Raw genomic sequence first — 15,652 nt, forward strand, 5'->3', positions numbered from 1 at the left:
TTCTTTTAAATATTATCAGAAAAGTCTTGAATCTGGAGTTTTGCATGTGATTTTCTCGCCTGAAAGGCAACCTGGGGCTGCTGGAAACTGGATGTTTGAGTGACCAGCACATATAATTTTAGATCCAGAACAGTACTGATTGAAGGAAGTCCCACTTCCTCATTTGTGTCATGTTAGGAGGGGGTACTCTGTATTTGTGTTGGGATTCATATGCCTGTAGACAGACAAATACATTGGTTATGGTTTACCTTGAGCAAAGTCATGATGAAAATGCTGCAAATAACAAATGTGCTTGCACAACAAAAGGCCATTGTATTGCCTGGTGTCTGGATAATTTTCTGCAATTTTGTTGCCTCAAGTTCTGTATGTATCTGAAGAGTACTGTCTTCTTTTCCCCTGAAGATCTAACTGTGAAGAGGGACCAAAATCCCTTATTTAGCCAGCTGCAAGTCCTCCCAGATTTGTTAGTCCAGATTTTGTAGAAGAAAATACTATTTGTCATCTCAGTGTCTCTGTGATGGAAGGTTGAGTAAACCTGCACTTTGCGTGGCCTCATGTCAGTGTAGCTGATTTAGCATTTAGTGTTCAGTTGGGTATAGGAAAAGGATGCCAGCGTTTGGTCTTCTTTGGTAGGATTGTCTTCGTTTGAGCTTCTCATACAGATGCAGTTGCTGCTTTTTTTCAGCTCTCATCTCATCAAATGAAGATGATACTGATATTTAATATTTTTTACCTGTGTATTTCTTTCACCTCTTTACCTATCAAAACTTACAGTAGTTTTGTACTAAAAAAGCCATATAAAACTCATGGCAGCAATGGCAAAACCAGGCTGGTAGTTGTTATCCCAAGAACATATTATTTTTCTTCTGTGACTCATGCCTTTCTTTTTAAAACAAAAGCAAAGCAGCTAATAAATCAGTTAGGTGTGAGGAAGTAAAACAATGGAGAAGAACATCGTGTTTGAGCACTTGTGTTGCCATCATGCTGGTAGCTGACAATAGCAATTTTTCATTGCAGAAATAATAATGCTTGCCATCTATTATTTAAAACATTGGGAATAAAAGAAACCTAAAGTTTATAAAATCTCAGGCCCAGGGCTGTGCTGAGAATGTGTACAATCATGTGCTGTTTTGGGATCAGCCCTCCTAGTTGCTGTGAGGTTAATGCAAAGGCACAGCGGGTCCCTTAATGGGAGTGTAAAAGAGTGTCTTCCATAGGACCTCAATTTCAGATCATACTTTCATGTGAAATGTATTTGCTTTATTTTGTATTGTGTAGATAAGAATATGTCCTGATGAATAGAAATAAAGTGATTAGTTTGAATTCAGACATCAGGGCTCAACATGAAACAGGAATACATCATTCCCATATAACTGCTTTCATCCTGATAGACGCAGAGGCTGAAATACGGTTCTTTAGTGCATTATAGTTTTCACCTTTGCTATAAAGGAGAGGCACAGTCATTTTATATAATACATGGCTGTGAAAATAAAGTCTGTATTTGATAATTCCAGGTAAGGTATTGGAAGGGTGTTGAATACTCATTTCTAATACTTTTTCTCTCTTTAGTGGAGATTTACAGCAATGCTTTTCTAACACTGTGTTTTCTGTGGCTGTCTTACATGATGCAGAAGGGTGGTGAAAAACATTAATGAATGTTGAATGTTTCAGTGAATTACTCTGACTTCTTAATTGTAATGCTATAATAAGAACACTGACATTTCTAAATTCTGTGATGACCTGCAGACCACTTTGCTTATAAATTCCAAGCCATGATTTTGTTCTGCAGCATGTTATAGACATAGCTATGCTACAAACTAGCAAAGCCTTACCAGTTTTTACCTGATTAGATTTATTGTGTTTTCATTTTAGACACTGAAAAATCTTGCTTTTTGCAAACAAAACCTTGCTTTGCAGAGCTCACTTGAAACCAGTAAAGGGGTTTATTGTAGAGGATAAAGAGAAATTTGCCAATATTTTGGGAGGCTGCTGAATTAAATACACTCACTACCAAGAACTCAGATTTGGTGAAGTAAAACTATATAATTGTTATTTATACCACAATGCATGTTGTAATCATAGTCTACAAAAGCCACCATTCAAGGATACCAGTGGAGTGGAATGGGGAGGAGAGAAAACAACTGGAATTTCTTATTCATCAGGGATAACTGTTTCTTTCTTTGTTAAATCATGGGAGATATTGGGTCTTCCATTAAAAACCATATAATGACTGTATCATGCCAGAATAACGTGCTTTTTCAGCCCATTATCCATATTTTCAAGATTTTTAAGGGCTCAAATATTTCTGTTCTTCAATTTATCAATAATTTTGCAAATCTTTGTGAAAGTTCTCTTGGTATGAAAAAAGAGAAGGATCTTCTGAGCCTGCTGCTAAGTAGGAATCATTATCAAGAGCTGAAAACTTTTCAGTTTTTAATGTCAGATTTCAGTTTTTCAAGAGCTTTTTTTCAGCAAGTTTTAACGCCTGTTACATTTATTTGTCCTGAGTATTTTTTTTTTCAACAAGGGAGTGAAATCTAGCATTTTTCAAGAGGTCAGTGATATAAATATCAGTATTTTCTTGAAGTTCTAAAAGAATTTTCAACATTGAAGTCAATGTCACCTGAAGACCCCAGTAACAATATTTTAGCAAGGATGCTGTGGGTCAAATTGATGTGTACTTCAGTAGGTGCCTTGGACTAATGGTGGTAGCTTACACACACAAGGTGGCATCAGTATGTCAGTGCTGATATTTCCGAGTCAACTGACAAATAGTTCAAGATATAAGAATATTTTCATTCCAAGTCACTTGGAAAAAATAATGTAAGTAACTTAGAGGTGATGATAGAAAGCAGTTCTGCTGTCAAATCTCAGGACTGACAGCTGATATGCCTTTCAATAGCTTTCATGACCTTTTGAATTTTATTGTGATCAGTAATTTTATTGTGAATTTTATTTTGATCAGTAATCAAAACCAGTCTTCATGGAGTTTATTATTAAGGGCTGTATTTAATAAAAACCATTGCATAAGATTTCTGTGTAAAATTGCTTGGTGGTAAAATAGTATGGTATAACTTGATGGACTGAGTATTTTGTATTATGCAATGCATAATACAAAATACTGCACAGCATATTTTTAGAGAAAATATGCTGGACAGTATATTTTTAGAGGCAGTTAAAATGAATATATAAATATATTATGAAAAGGAAAAGTTAATGCAAACTTTACTGCTACTTCTGGTTTGCAAAACAATTTCTGCATTCTTGTTTTCTAAATGCATCAACCATGAAAATACAATAATGGAGATTAACTCAGCAGAGACAAAGAGACAAAAAAAAATAGATTTTCTTGCTCCAGGCTACATGTGGTATTAGTCATGTGGTTAACTGCTGACAACACAATAGGTATGAATTAATACTACTATGTTTTGTATTCAGAGTCTTGTTTCAATTACAGAAGTTTTTTATGTAACAATACTTAAAAAAATGTATTTTACATGGTTAATTGCCAGCGCTCTGGCATTTCTATTTATCTTTACAGAATAGTAGTAATTATGTATTGGAAAGTAGTTTCAAGACATGAAGTGCAGTCTTCTGCACTCTTAAGAAGATAAGTCACTTTCTTCAGCCTGTAGTGTAATCTACAAAAGGCAGACATATTTTGCTGGCTGCATTGACAAACTTGAAGGTAATGTATGAGATGCCAGTAGTGCTTATAAAAATAATAGAGAAATGGCAGTGAAATTAAAAATTTTCTCTAAGATAAGTGCTGAGTATAGAAGGAGTGGAAATCAAAGGTTGTCAAGGCAATAGTGCATTGATGAACAACTATGAGCACAGCTTTTTGCAGCTCTCAAAAAATTGATGTTTTGCATTTCTCTCAGATATAAGATATCTTTCATACATTTCACTGCTACATTTCATATTAAGGTGTCATTATAAAATAAACATAGAAATATTCAAATGAGAGTTCTGGCATCTAAAAGTGGGTTCTATGTCTGCCTGTGGAACTGGGAGTTATCAGTGAGGTCCTGAGTCCAATTTTTATCTGCAGGAAGGGGGCTTAAGAAGCGTAATGATCTTAGGTTGGTTCTGTATTATGTATAACTTACCATGTTGCACTGTAATCTATAATGGACTTTTGCTTCCTATTACTGGGGAGTATATCTGATACATGTCTAGGCTGATTCATAGTATGCAGGGATAAGGTATTAGTATTACTACTTACAAAAAGTAGGTGCAAAAATATAAGGTTCTTTCTGGTGTTGGCTGTTTCTGTGCAGGGAAACAGATTGGTTTTTAACCATCACTATGAAAATAAGTCATTGTTTTCATCAGCCAAAGAGGAATTGGATAAAGCTTCAGAAATACCCTACTACTTGGTTACTCACAGTGCTTAAATATTTTCAGACCCCATAACAGCTTTCTTACCTCAAGGGTTTGTCACATTTCACTGTTGATGTGTGCCGTGTTACATTGTTCTTCCTCAAACTGAGGTAGAGTTTAGCTGGGCCCAAGATGAAGTTAAATAGACTTAGCAGATCCAGGAGCTACGAAACTGCTACCTTTCCCAGGTGACAGAAAGACGCTGGGTCCCTCTGCTTCTAATCTACCAACAGTCTAGCTGGACCTTATCCAGAATCCTCTGACATAATGTTTTTTGCAGCTGCTTAGGAGGTTGCTGCCGTACCCTTAAGCAACTCCAGGGAATGTTGCAACACTCAAATCTTTCATACCCAGTTGTGGATAAGGAGTAAGGCCCTTTGGGTCCACCATTTGCTTCTGTTGTGTGTGTGAGATGTTGGAACAGTCTTGGAAAGCCACAAGGCACAAGAAGTAGTTACATAAGGAGAGGGAATGTCTTTTCCACCACAGGTAAGAGGGGAGGACATATGAAAGGAAAAAACCCACATTCAATGGTGAACATGCTGTGCTGTCAAAGTCATGCTAAATCATAATGATGTATTTGAATAGTAGATAAGCAGAACTTTCTATATTAGGCTTCTTCCCTAACAGTCTTTATACTTAATTTTAAATAAATTTCTAGTGTTCTTACCATTCCTCTGATTTTATGGTTACTTTTACATCAGTTTTGGTCTCGTTTGTGAGCTGTCCATGCCTAGATTGTGATTTCACATAATTTATTTATTATGCAAGACTGCAAAAAGGATTTATTCTTTAACTAGTCCAGTAGCTGACATAATCTGAAGCTTAAGATGTGTAATTAGTCGACCGATTTTTAACTCCCATTATTTGTGCTCTGCTTGGAGCGGAACACAACAGCCACTCTCCCCCCAAAGCAAGTGGCTTTTTTAATTACAGGAATTTTTAAAAGTTTATATAAAACCCATCTTCCATAAATAATCAGGAGAAGTGTACATTCTTTACATGCTCATAAAAATTATGTGAGGCGGGCTATGAAAATGATTATGGAAAGTTCAACTTAGTAACAGATTATGTGTTGATTTTTTTTTTAATTAAAAAGAAAATTTTCATCTGTGGAGATCCTGCAGTGGGTGTTCCTCAAAATCTAAGCCTGATTGACTGATGATTTCTGTTTCACAGCTGCATATTAGCAGATATTTCTCTCCCCTCTTTCCACTTGAAAAAATAGAGCTGTGGTATTATAAAAGGCTTGTGCTACTTTGGACTAAGTGGAATCTAATAACAGCTTCCACTCAGCAGGTGACACTTTAATACTTTTTAATATCCTCATAAAAATGGAATATGAAACAGTTGTTTGTAGATATAAGCTGGAATGAAAAAGAAAGGCCCTTCTGTTATTTCTTTCTTTGTGAGTTTTTGTCTGTTGGTCAGAAAAATTTTTTTCTTCATGGTGGCTTGTTTTGAGTGGCTGTCTGGATGCTCACCTGTGGAGCACAAGTCTGAATTCAAGCCACATTTTCTATGCTTACCTGTCAGCTTGGTTCGTCTAGATGGAAAGAAAAGACTTGAACTCCTGAAAATGTGGCATGAGCTCAGAGTGGTTCTGGGCTAGCAACTTCCCTCCTGACTCTGGCTCCTCCCCAGGTGTTGGATGATGTGATTGAAGCTGGCTGAGCGTTTAATTTTGGAAGCAGTGCTGGAATGATGGTTTTATCATGCAGTTGGAACATTCTGAGAAGAGTGGAGACAAATAAGCTGTTAATTGCAGCAAACTTTCCAAGTGAATGAACAAAGTGACTGATGTATTTGGGAGAAAGCAGAAGCACCTCAGGAGGTGGCTGTGTCGGTGGCTGACCCAAATACCTGCTTGCAGCGGGAGCACTCGCATTCACGCTGACTGGAGTGAGGATTGTGCCAATCTGTGGTGACTCAGGTGGAAATGCTTTTGGGAAGGAGTTGAGCGAGAAAGATAGAAGGATAGCATGCTGCTTACACGTCTCTCCATCACTACAGTGGCAGATTTGAGTGTAATTCTCTAGTAGCTTGCTTTTTTTTACTGAGGCTTTTTTTTTGCTAGGCACAACAGGTATGGGACTCATCTCTCCAAAGTACTGGTTGTCCTGGGCTCCCTTCCTTGGCAGGGGAAGCATCAAAGAAGCTGTATTGGGCATCATGCCCTACAATTATTCCAGTCTTTGACCGACTGTAAAGGCAACATAGTTTTGAAGTATGCAGAAGTTTGCTTTGAAATTGTAAATGACATTCCTACTATTGTACCTGTACAATATGGAATGTGCCTTCAAATTGTGTCACTGGCTTTTCAGGGCTCTCATCTCTGTCATGCTTCGCATTTGAAAGGGGATATGTGCCAGAAAATGCTAATGGTTTTCCTAATGACACTTGAGGGGAGATGCATAGCTGATAGGAAAGAAAAAAATCCTGATCTTAGTTAGGTATTGCCTTTGCCCTGTCATTTTGAAGTACTTTGAATTAAATAGAGAAAAAACTGACTATAATTCAGAGAAAGCAGATGAGGTAGCAGAGATAGTGCATCTGCCATTTTCAGTGCTGAGAAGTGTTTACTGGAGATCAGAAGATGGTTTGATAATTTGGATCTGGATTTTGGAATGCTTCCTGCTTCCATTCACATGTTCTAGTACAAGGTTTAAAATTTTAACTGTAAAATTATTGATGTACACAAAAACAGTGCTTGCCCCTAGAAACACGCTGTCTCCTTTGGTGAGAAGCCCAGAAAAAATGAAGGCTTGCACTAGTTGACCAACTCAAGTTTAAATTTGATCCATAAATAAGAGGTTTTAAAATTTGCATTTACCTGACAGAATCACAAGCCTGATGTGTTTGACTGTAAGGAGTAGATATGTAATGATTATATTCATGCTATTAAGGACATCTTCCACATATCATCAGTGATGGCTACTTATGAGATATTGTGCTTATAAGAAGTTGGATATGTATGCTTCAGTGTTTGTGGGACTAGGATTTGCCTTCACTTACTCTTTTGATTTTTGTCTAACTCAAGGGAGTTATGGGATTGGCTTCTGAGGACATGATAAAGTAATGGCTTCAGAGACTACTTCTCCTCTTACTGGGTGTTCTCCAAAAATGGGCTGAGTGTACAATTAAGTAGTCATTAAAATCTAGTCAGGAGTGGTGGAAAGTAAAGCCTGTTTGCCAGTTGAAGTTTTTGGCTTGATAAAATTCTGGTGCTACTGAATATTTGATCTGAATAACGCAGTACCGTATGTCAGGCTGTATTTACCTCCTTGTTCTACATTTGCTTAATATAGTAGTTTCTGCTTGTCCTAGGTTGACTATATGATGCTTTTATCGTCAATCGTCTTGTTCTGTTTATAATGAATAATAAAGTTTTGCACCTTTAAGACTTCTTCCAGAGAGTGAAGTGGGGGAGAGAAGAAGCACGCAGTTTGTTTTCAGACACTGCACTCACTCCTCCAAATTCCTGCTCCTGGACTGTGTTATCTGTGGGTGGACAGACAGCAGGACAGAGCTTTCCTTTGCTTTTAGTTAGTTTAGCTAGCTGAGGCAAAGAAGTTCCCTGGACTGTGGGTTTTTTCCTTTTTCTTTGGACCCGTTTAAACCTGCTCTGGACTGAACACCCAGCAGAGCACCGGCAGCTGCAGCTGTGGCCCACCGGGCCGGGCCTGGCCTGCGACAATTCCAGCACCGGAGGGACTGATCAGAGACTGAGTGAGCTCAGCTGCAACCCGGGGACGGGGTTTTCTCAGTTTGTCATCTCTTTTGGAGCAGCAAGGGGTTTTATTGTTTACTACTGTTTGGGTATTCTTGTTTAATAAACAGCTTTTTTCCACTTTTCTCCAAGGAGGTATTTTCTCCTGGACTGCTCGGGGGGAGGGGCTGATTGAATCTGCTTTCCTAGAGGAGCCTCTTTGGGGATTCTCTCCCAAATTTCCCCTGAACCAGGACACTGCTGCTCATTAGAAATGGCTTTTAGGTGTATAAAGTAACTGCTTACATCTGTATTTGCTCTTTATATTTACATTTTCTGGCTTTATCTTTAGGGAGTTAGCAGCAATTCAGTAATAGTTGTGCATTTCTGGGGTTTTAGTTCAGTTTATTTTGAATTTTCCAGACAGCTGTTGATGTGAAACTAAGGGTGGAGATCTGTAATTACTTCAAAGAATACCAGAATCTGTTTATTATTTTCAACCCAAGTGAGTAAATCTGTCACAATGTCCATTATTTAGTGGCGTGAGAGTAAACAGTACTTTATAATTTTTTCATTAAACCCATTTTTCCCCACCCCCATTAATTTCCTTCCTTGCGTTTTTGTAGCACATCATTTTCTTGAGGCTGAATTCTGTATTGGAACTGCACAACAGTAGATCTGATCTGGTTAGGGAGGTAAAAATGAGGATACTCATCTTGGCAGAAGATATATGATTAAAGGAATGGTGAGTCACAGACACAAATTGTTTGGAGAGATGTTGATTGAGAAAATCTTGGAAATATTCCACCATATTTACAGGCTCCTAACTCTCTATAAAATTAAATATGTCCTTCTAGTATGGTGGTGAAACCTCAGGAAATGATCATCTTAAGGTTTGGACCCTTATTTGAAGTTCATCCAGGCTGCTATGCCCTGAAGTTCTGTACAGTCTGTCTGCATCTCACATAAGAATAGACTTTTTATTTTTGTGAGGTTTTTTTGCTACTTCCTGCCTCCCCTTCATCTGGAAATGCTGCAAGAAAAGCCTTTCTCATCATATGATGTTTCTTGTTAATGTTTTTACATTTCAGAGTTTTGTATTCCAGTCTGGGTGGAGGTTACAAGGATGATAATTCAATTTAATATGTGATTGTGTATAACGAAATTTTTGGCTGAATAATCTAGGAGAGCACAAATAGTTTTAAAGCATCTTTATTAAAATACACCACATGACTTGTAGTGTCCTGGAACAGTGCCTCTACATTGCTGTCTGGGATTGTAGAGTAGCAGGAGTGAGTGTCCCTGGTGTATCTGTTACCTGGTTTGCATCAAGACTCAGTTATGGCTGAGAGATTTTTCACTGTATTCTGTGTACTTAGTGGACTCAAAATAACAAAAAATTACTCACAATGTATATATATATATCTTGTAATACCCTTCTATAATCATATCAGGAAGCATGAAATGAAGTTATTTAAAATGGGGTAGTGGAAATGTGGTGTTTTGCTTTTTAATCCTTGGCCCTCCTCATTAAGCAACTGCAAAACATTCCTGACTGCTTATGTGCTGAGTGTCTCTGTGGTGATCTGTCCATAAATGCTGGAGAGGTGGAAAGATTCTTCTATTGGAACTGACAGTGGATCTACTCGCTGCAGCCAGAAAATGCCCTCAAATGTTTGTCTTAAGTAATATATATATATTGTATTCAGCTTTTTGATAATTGTTTGTGATTCTTTGAAATAACAGTTTTGCATTGGAAAATGCTTATTTAATGCTTAAAACTCTTAGTTAAACAATCTATTTGTTTTCTTAGTCTCACAAAAATGTGGGGGAGGGGACTGTGGGGCTTGTGTTTTTGTAAACCATTCATCTCTGCAGTTTTCCTGTGCAGGGATATTGAGGAAGAAAGAGCAAGAATTTACCACGTTCCTCCCTGGAAATGAGGGAAACTACAGATGGGAGTCAAGCCCCATTAGACTGAGAAGTGCCCTGAGAGGCAACTGTGTACCCTAAGATAGATTAGATGGAATAAACCTAGCTCTCTGTTTAAATAGTTTCAGTGGACACTCCATGAAACACTGTCCCATTAAGGCAAATGTGTCCACTACCATTCCTCATAATAACTTCCTCCTGTCAAGGTTCTTAGTTATAGGTAACATGTAAAAATATATTTTCTCATGGATAAAGTACAAAATAAAGTACTGCACAGTTTAAACAAAAAAATCTCAGTGACACCGTTGTTATTATCTGGTTTAGTGAAAACCTGAGAACAGGAGAAAAAGTTTGTGTGCTCTGAAAATGAGGTATTGTTCTAGAATATTGAAAATTATCTTTCATGACAAATGTGTTATAGTCCAGAGATTGCTCTGAAAGGAATTATTTTTTGTGTTCTCTGAAAGTATTTTCAATAATGTGCAATTTGACGAAGGAGTTGGTTCCTCAACAGAACCTACAGTTGTCCTGAGCATATCAGGACAAAGCACGTCTTTATGTGAATTTTGCTGCTCAGACTGTGCTTAGATTTTGGGGGTTTTGTATTGGACTACTTAGCTGAGTTGAAACTCATATAATTTTTGTGACCTGGCTCCCTGTGAATATCCCTTTCCTAAGTACTACCTAGGTCCCTTTTAGCTAGCTAGGGATGAAAACGTGTCTCAGCACAAAGAATGTTCCCACACCCTCTTATAATCTGAAAAGTGATGGAGCTTGAGCTCCAGTGTGCTCTCCAGTTATTTCTTTGGGGAATAAGTAGAAACTATAATTGCTTGTTCCTTCCTTTCACAAGTTTTGGAACTTTAATGCACTTCTGCTTGAAGTATCTCCAGAGGCCAGGACATCTTTTGTCATAGCCATTTTATTGTACAGAATGGAAAGGTTTCCTATTCCAGCCTTTACAATTTGAATGCAGAGAATTATGTAAGACATGAAAGGATTAGGCATAGGAGAGTTGAACTGAAATTAAATATCTATTAACCCCCAATCCCCCTCTTAAAAATCCCAACTTGCAAACCAACTGATCAACTACAAAAACACCCATGCTGTAGTAATGAGGATGCAGGTGCTCCCTTCTGAGGCAGCTGTTCCACAGTGCTATGCAGAGAGGATCTTTTTTTTTTTTTTTGTATGAACTTTCTGTTGCAGTGCATAAACTATAAATTACAAAACTGCATAAATATTTAAGTGATTTCAGCTTTACTGGCAGACATGCAATTTCCCAGTAGCTGAGATTTTCCTTTATCTACATTCTCACAGTTGTGTGAACTAAGAGTTATAGTGCAGGTAGTTTTTTTCCACCCCTTTTTTATTCATGACAGAAGGTTTTAAGGAAAAATTGTAAGGTATTCCAACTATTACAATAACATTTTATTCTACTTTGGCCCTTAGGATTCAGTGTTTCAAATACAATTTATCTCCCAAGTTATTTTTATCTGGCCTTTTGGCAACACTTAAACAACTTTTTCTAGCTATGTTGTATTTACAATCAAAAATCAGTGGAAGTATTTTTGTTTACACCATCTAACATTTAAGAAAAAAATCTACAGAATTCTTTGTAGAAACACTGAATTTTCTATAGGATTTTTAACACAGAGGAAAAAAAAAATTACATCAACACATCTTTGAGCTTAGGGTACTTCTGTGCTGATATCACCTGGATTTATTGTTGATTTTCTTATTGAGGCGGCTGTAACAGCAGCCATTGATGGAACAAAGGTGCCCATGAGAGCATGGCCCAGAGCAGGCGGGAGCAGAGTCCAGCATTCTGGAGTGTCTGTGCCAGGTGGAGCACTGACCTGTCTGGGCAGATGGATGCTCCTTCATCTCTGCATTGTGGCCTGCTGAACCTTGTAGCCTTGCCTTCAGACCTGTTGCTCTTCAGATCCTCTGGGACTGCATCTCCCACATTCAGCTAGACATCTCCAGCTCCTAATTTAGTCCAAGGATGTAAAGAATGGATGCCACCAGGTCATTAAAATGACACTATTAAAATAGCAAGCAGCTGATATTTGTATTTTATTTTTAGCTTATTTCCTGTTGTTTTCCTGTGGTCGCTGATGTCACAAAAGCTTCCTTTCTAGTCACTTTGCTTAAAATACATGTACATTGTGCGTATATGCATCTTCGTGCCGGTGCTTAGCGTTAGATTGCCCAGTGTGTTTGCTTATGATTGGAGCAATATTGGCTCAAACTCCATGAGAATGAGAACTACAAGGAACTTGCAGAAGGCTCTTTCTGAGATGCTTTTTCTTCTTCTGTGAACACAGCTCTGAGAATTTAGATGTTCAGCAGGCTGTGTTCCCAACCTGTGTGGTTGCAGCACGGCAGGCAGACATTTCCTCTGACAGACATACAGTAGACAGTAGACTTCAGTCTTGGCCCAAACGCTGAATGTCTCTTCTCCTTTAGTTTACAGCAAAGCATTGAGTCAACATTAGTCTCCTATAGGACTTAATGTCAGAACAAGTCAATCATCAGGAGTCCATATTTATATGGAATGTAAGGGAGAGTAGGGTCGTCAGATGCTGTGATAGGATGCTGTCCCTGGAGGTGTCATGTGGGTTTTTGCTCTCTCCTTTCTATTTTTACTTCCCCTTTGAAATGAGTTTATTGAGTCACGCAGGACTAAAATAAATGCAACAGACAATAATTCAGCTTCCTTATTTCTTGCCCTATTCATGCACTGACCAGACACTGTTCATAATTTCCCATCTCCTCACCCATATCCATTCACTTCCTGAATTTCTTTGGCCTATAATAACACCACAAAACTCATTTAGGCTTATTTTTGCCCTTTTTTTCCCCGAGGGGTAGCCAATTCTCATAAATATAAGTTATTTCTGGACAGGTAAATTTAAGCACATGCAGCATCAAAATCACATCTTGGTATTACAAGGAATTCCCAGCCTTTCATAAGCAAACATGTAATTAGAATTTATGTCTTTATTTATTCCCTGCTGGGCATTTGCTGGAGTTGGAAAGAAGAGGAATTTTGTCAAAAGCTAACTTTCTGTGTGTTTATTTTCTTACATCAGAGTGCAACAGAACCAAAATTTTTACAACACTGCATGTTGTGGTTCAGTCCTCGTGCCACATCGTAATTTTCACGACAACATCGTGTCTAGTGGCAGTTGAGGCATGAAATATCCATACTTTGTTCAACATGTCCTATTCTTGGCACATTTGTGTGCATGTTTTTTAAAGAATCTGTAGATATCTCTAGTGAGGGAGTTCTATTTGTACTTAAGTGGCATTAGGAGGTCCTGGCTGCAGTCAAGGTTTGATTATTGTCCATCTGGGATCTCAGAACCCCTTGAAATCTCTCAGTTGCATTAGTACATGTGAGTCAGTTCTTCTTCTGCCTCGCTGTGCCACAGCTTCCATTGGAGGTCCTTCAGCAGAAAATCTACATGATAGACACACTCTTAGAGATGTCTTATGGTGCCCTCTGTAGCTTTCTCAAAGTGTAATATCTATATACATTCTATTTCAACTTCTCTTATTTTTCTTCTACTCCCAGGTATTATGACAACTTTACCCAGTGCACAGAACGTGAAGCCAACAATGCAAGTTGCTTTTGGCCAAACCCCCTTGCAGAAGGCTTTATCACTGGAATTCATAAACAATTCTTTTCAAACTGTACTTCAGAAAAGGTTCACTGGGAAGATCCACCAGATGAAATTCTCATAACACTGATCTTGATCCCGGTCTTGTTGACGTGTGCCATGATAACACTGGTAGTATGGTGCAGCAAAAGAAGTGATATCTTAGTGTAAGTTCTTCCTCTGGGCTTTCTTTTTCTTCATTTCTTTCTTCCCTAAACACTAAGAAAGGAGGATAAAGAGAGGAACATGGCATAAAGATTTCAGATCTGCTGAAACAGAACCAGTGAGATACTGAGATGCTCCTGTGCATGAAGAGCTGCCTGCTGCTGCTGCGACACCGCTTCTGGCTTGACCATGAGTATTTGCTGGTGGAAAGCTCTACTTCCATCAAGCCTCATCAGCATGGAATTCACAGGCAGCCCCAGAAACAGGAGGGTTTCCAGGCAAATGGACCCCATGTCTGCAAAAAGAGTAAAATTACTTTCCTGTGGGCAAAGGTGGCTGGTAGAATTTTCCAGAGCTCTATGTGCGTAATACTTACTGCGGGGGAAGTGATCTCTCTTTAAGTTTTGTGCAGGACACTCAAGGTTTTCATCTGTGAACTCTGTGACTTGGAGAGATCCCTGGCACTGGAACCGATTATGGATATAACCAGGTGGCAGCTTTTCTTAGAAGCTAGTCAAAATCATCATTATCAAAACTGGGAAGTATTGTTCTGGCAAAGAAATAACTTCTGTGTCCAGTGACAATCTGCACAGGGAAATTATCCTGCCACATTATAAAATAGTTCAGAAAATTCTTTAAGCATGGCTGCTTGGAATCGTATGTCTTGCAAACAAACTTTGGGAGGATACGTAAGTCCTACTTTACAGAGCCGGAAAATGTGAAAGGAAATTGGTTGATTATAAATACACTAAGGAGTAATGAAGAAACACCAGACTTTTCGTACACCAGACTCTTTATTTTTCCTCTTTTATAATTATTATTCTTGATGACTTGTGTTCACTGTATACTCCCGACTCTCACTCCAATTTGTGCAAGTGATATTCAACAAATAAATATAAAGGTGTCATGCTGATTGAGGTGCCTTTCAGAGTATTGTACATAAATAATTCTTTGTCCTGTGAAGAGTATGGGAATTAAAGTATGAACATCAAAACTTGGAATAGTAGTAGGAGGAAAGAGAAAAATTCAACTCAGAAATCTTATTCTATAAAGTTATGTAATAGTTGAAATAAAGATCATATGCTCAAAACAAAAGAACTACTCTGTTGCAAACCTTCTTTTCACAACATGCCTTTCAGTTCAGTGCTCTTCTATGACTGTGCAATGTCTGTTACAAGTGACTTTTCATTTTCCCATACCTTATGCACACAAATAAAATACAGTTGAATGGCCGAGTAATTGTGCTTTATATATTTTATAGTTAGATTTTCTCCTGTGAGGTTCTGGCTCCATTTTTGAGACTTAGGTCTATGATTATGAAAAGCATTTCCATGCTTAAATCAAATTACAAGTGCTCAATTTACTAGATTATTTATCTACTTACATTGTGTACAGATAAATAAATAACCCTTATAAGCTGTACTGGTTTGTTTTCACATATTTTCACAAGGGTTGAAGGCACCAACTTGTTTATTCATTACTATGATATTGGAATGATTCAATTTTGAAAGTGTTTCCTGTGTGTTTTTCCAAAGACTCTTCATCATTCTCTACATGCTAGCAGGAGTTGCTCTTTGTAAAATAGAAGAATGAAATAATGTATTAAGCAATTCTGTTTCATTTTCTATTGAACTTTTATTTTCTGTGTTAAAATGCATTGGACCACCAAAACTAGTGGTCAGTTAAGACACCCAACCCATTCATTTTATCCAAAACATTGTTTGGTTAAGCATTTTGTGTGGCCAAACCAAGCAATTTTATATTCTGCATGGAGTTTCATTTTAATTCTCAT

General features: G+C 37.9%; 1 protein-coding gene across 3 annotated transcripts in view; it reads left to right on the top strand.

The window, feature by feature from the left end:
• The window catches only part of RAMP3 (receptor activity modifying protein 3), a 182,584-nt gene that overhangs the window by 31,165 nt on the left and 135,767 nt on the right, over window positions 1–15,652 (top strand). For 2 of the 3 annotated variants that reach the window (XM_058026710.1, XM_058026703.1), the window contains exon 4: window positions 13,611–15,091. The exons of the other annotated variant lie outside the window; for it this stretch is intronic. In XM_058026710.1, the coding sequence (XP_057882693.1) occupies window positions 13,611–13,866 (256 nt within the window). In that variant the 3' untranslated portion in view covers window positions 13,867–15,091. Of the gene's footprint in view, window positions 1–13,610; window positions 15,092–15,652 lie in introns of those variants that run through there. 3 annotated transcript variants of the gene reach the window in all.

Source organism: Melospiza georgiana, chromosome 1 (genome assembly GCF_028018845.1).
Source record: "Melospiza georgiana isolate bMelGeo1 chromosome 1, bMelGeo1.pri, whole genome shotgun sequence".
Taxonomy (NCBI): Eukaryota; Metazoa; Chordata; class Aves; order Passeriformes; family Passerellidae; genus Melospiza; species Melospiza georgiana.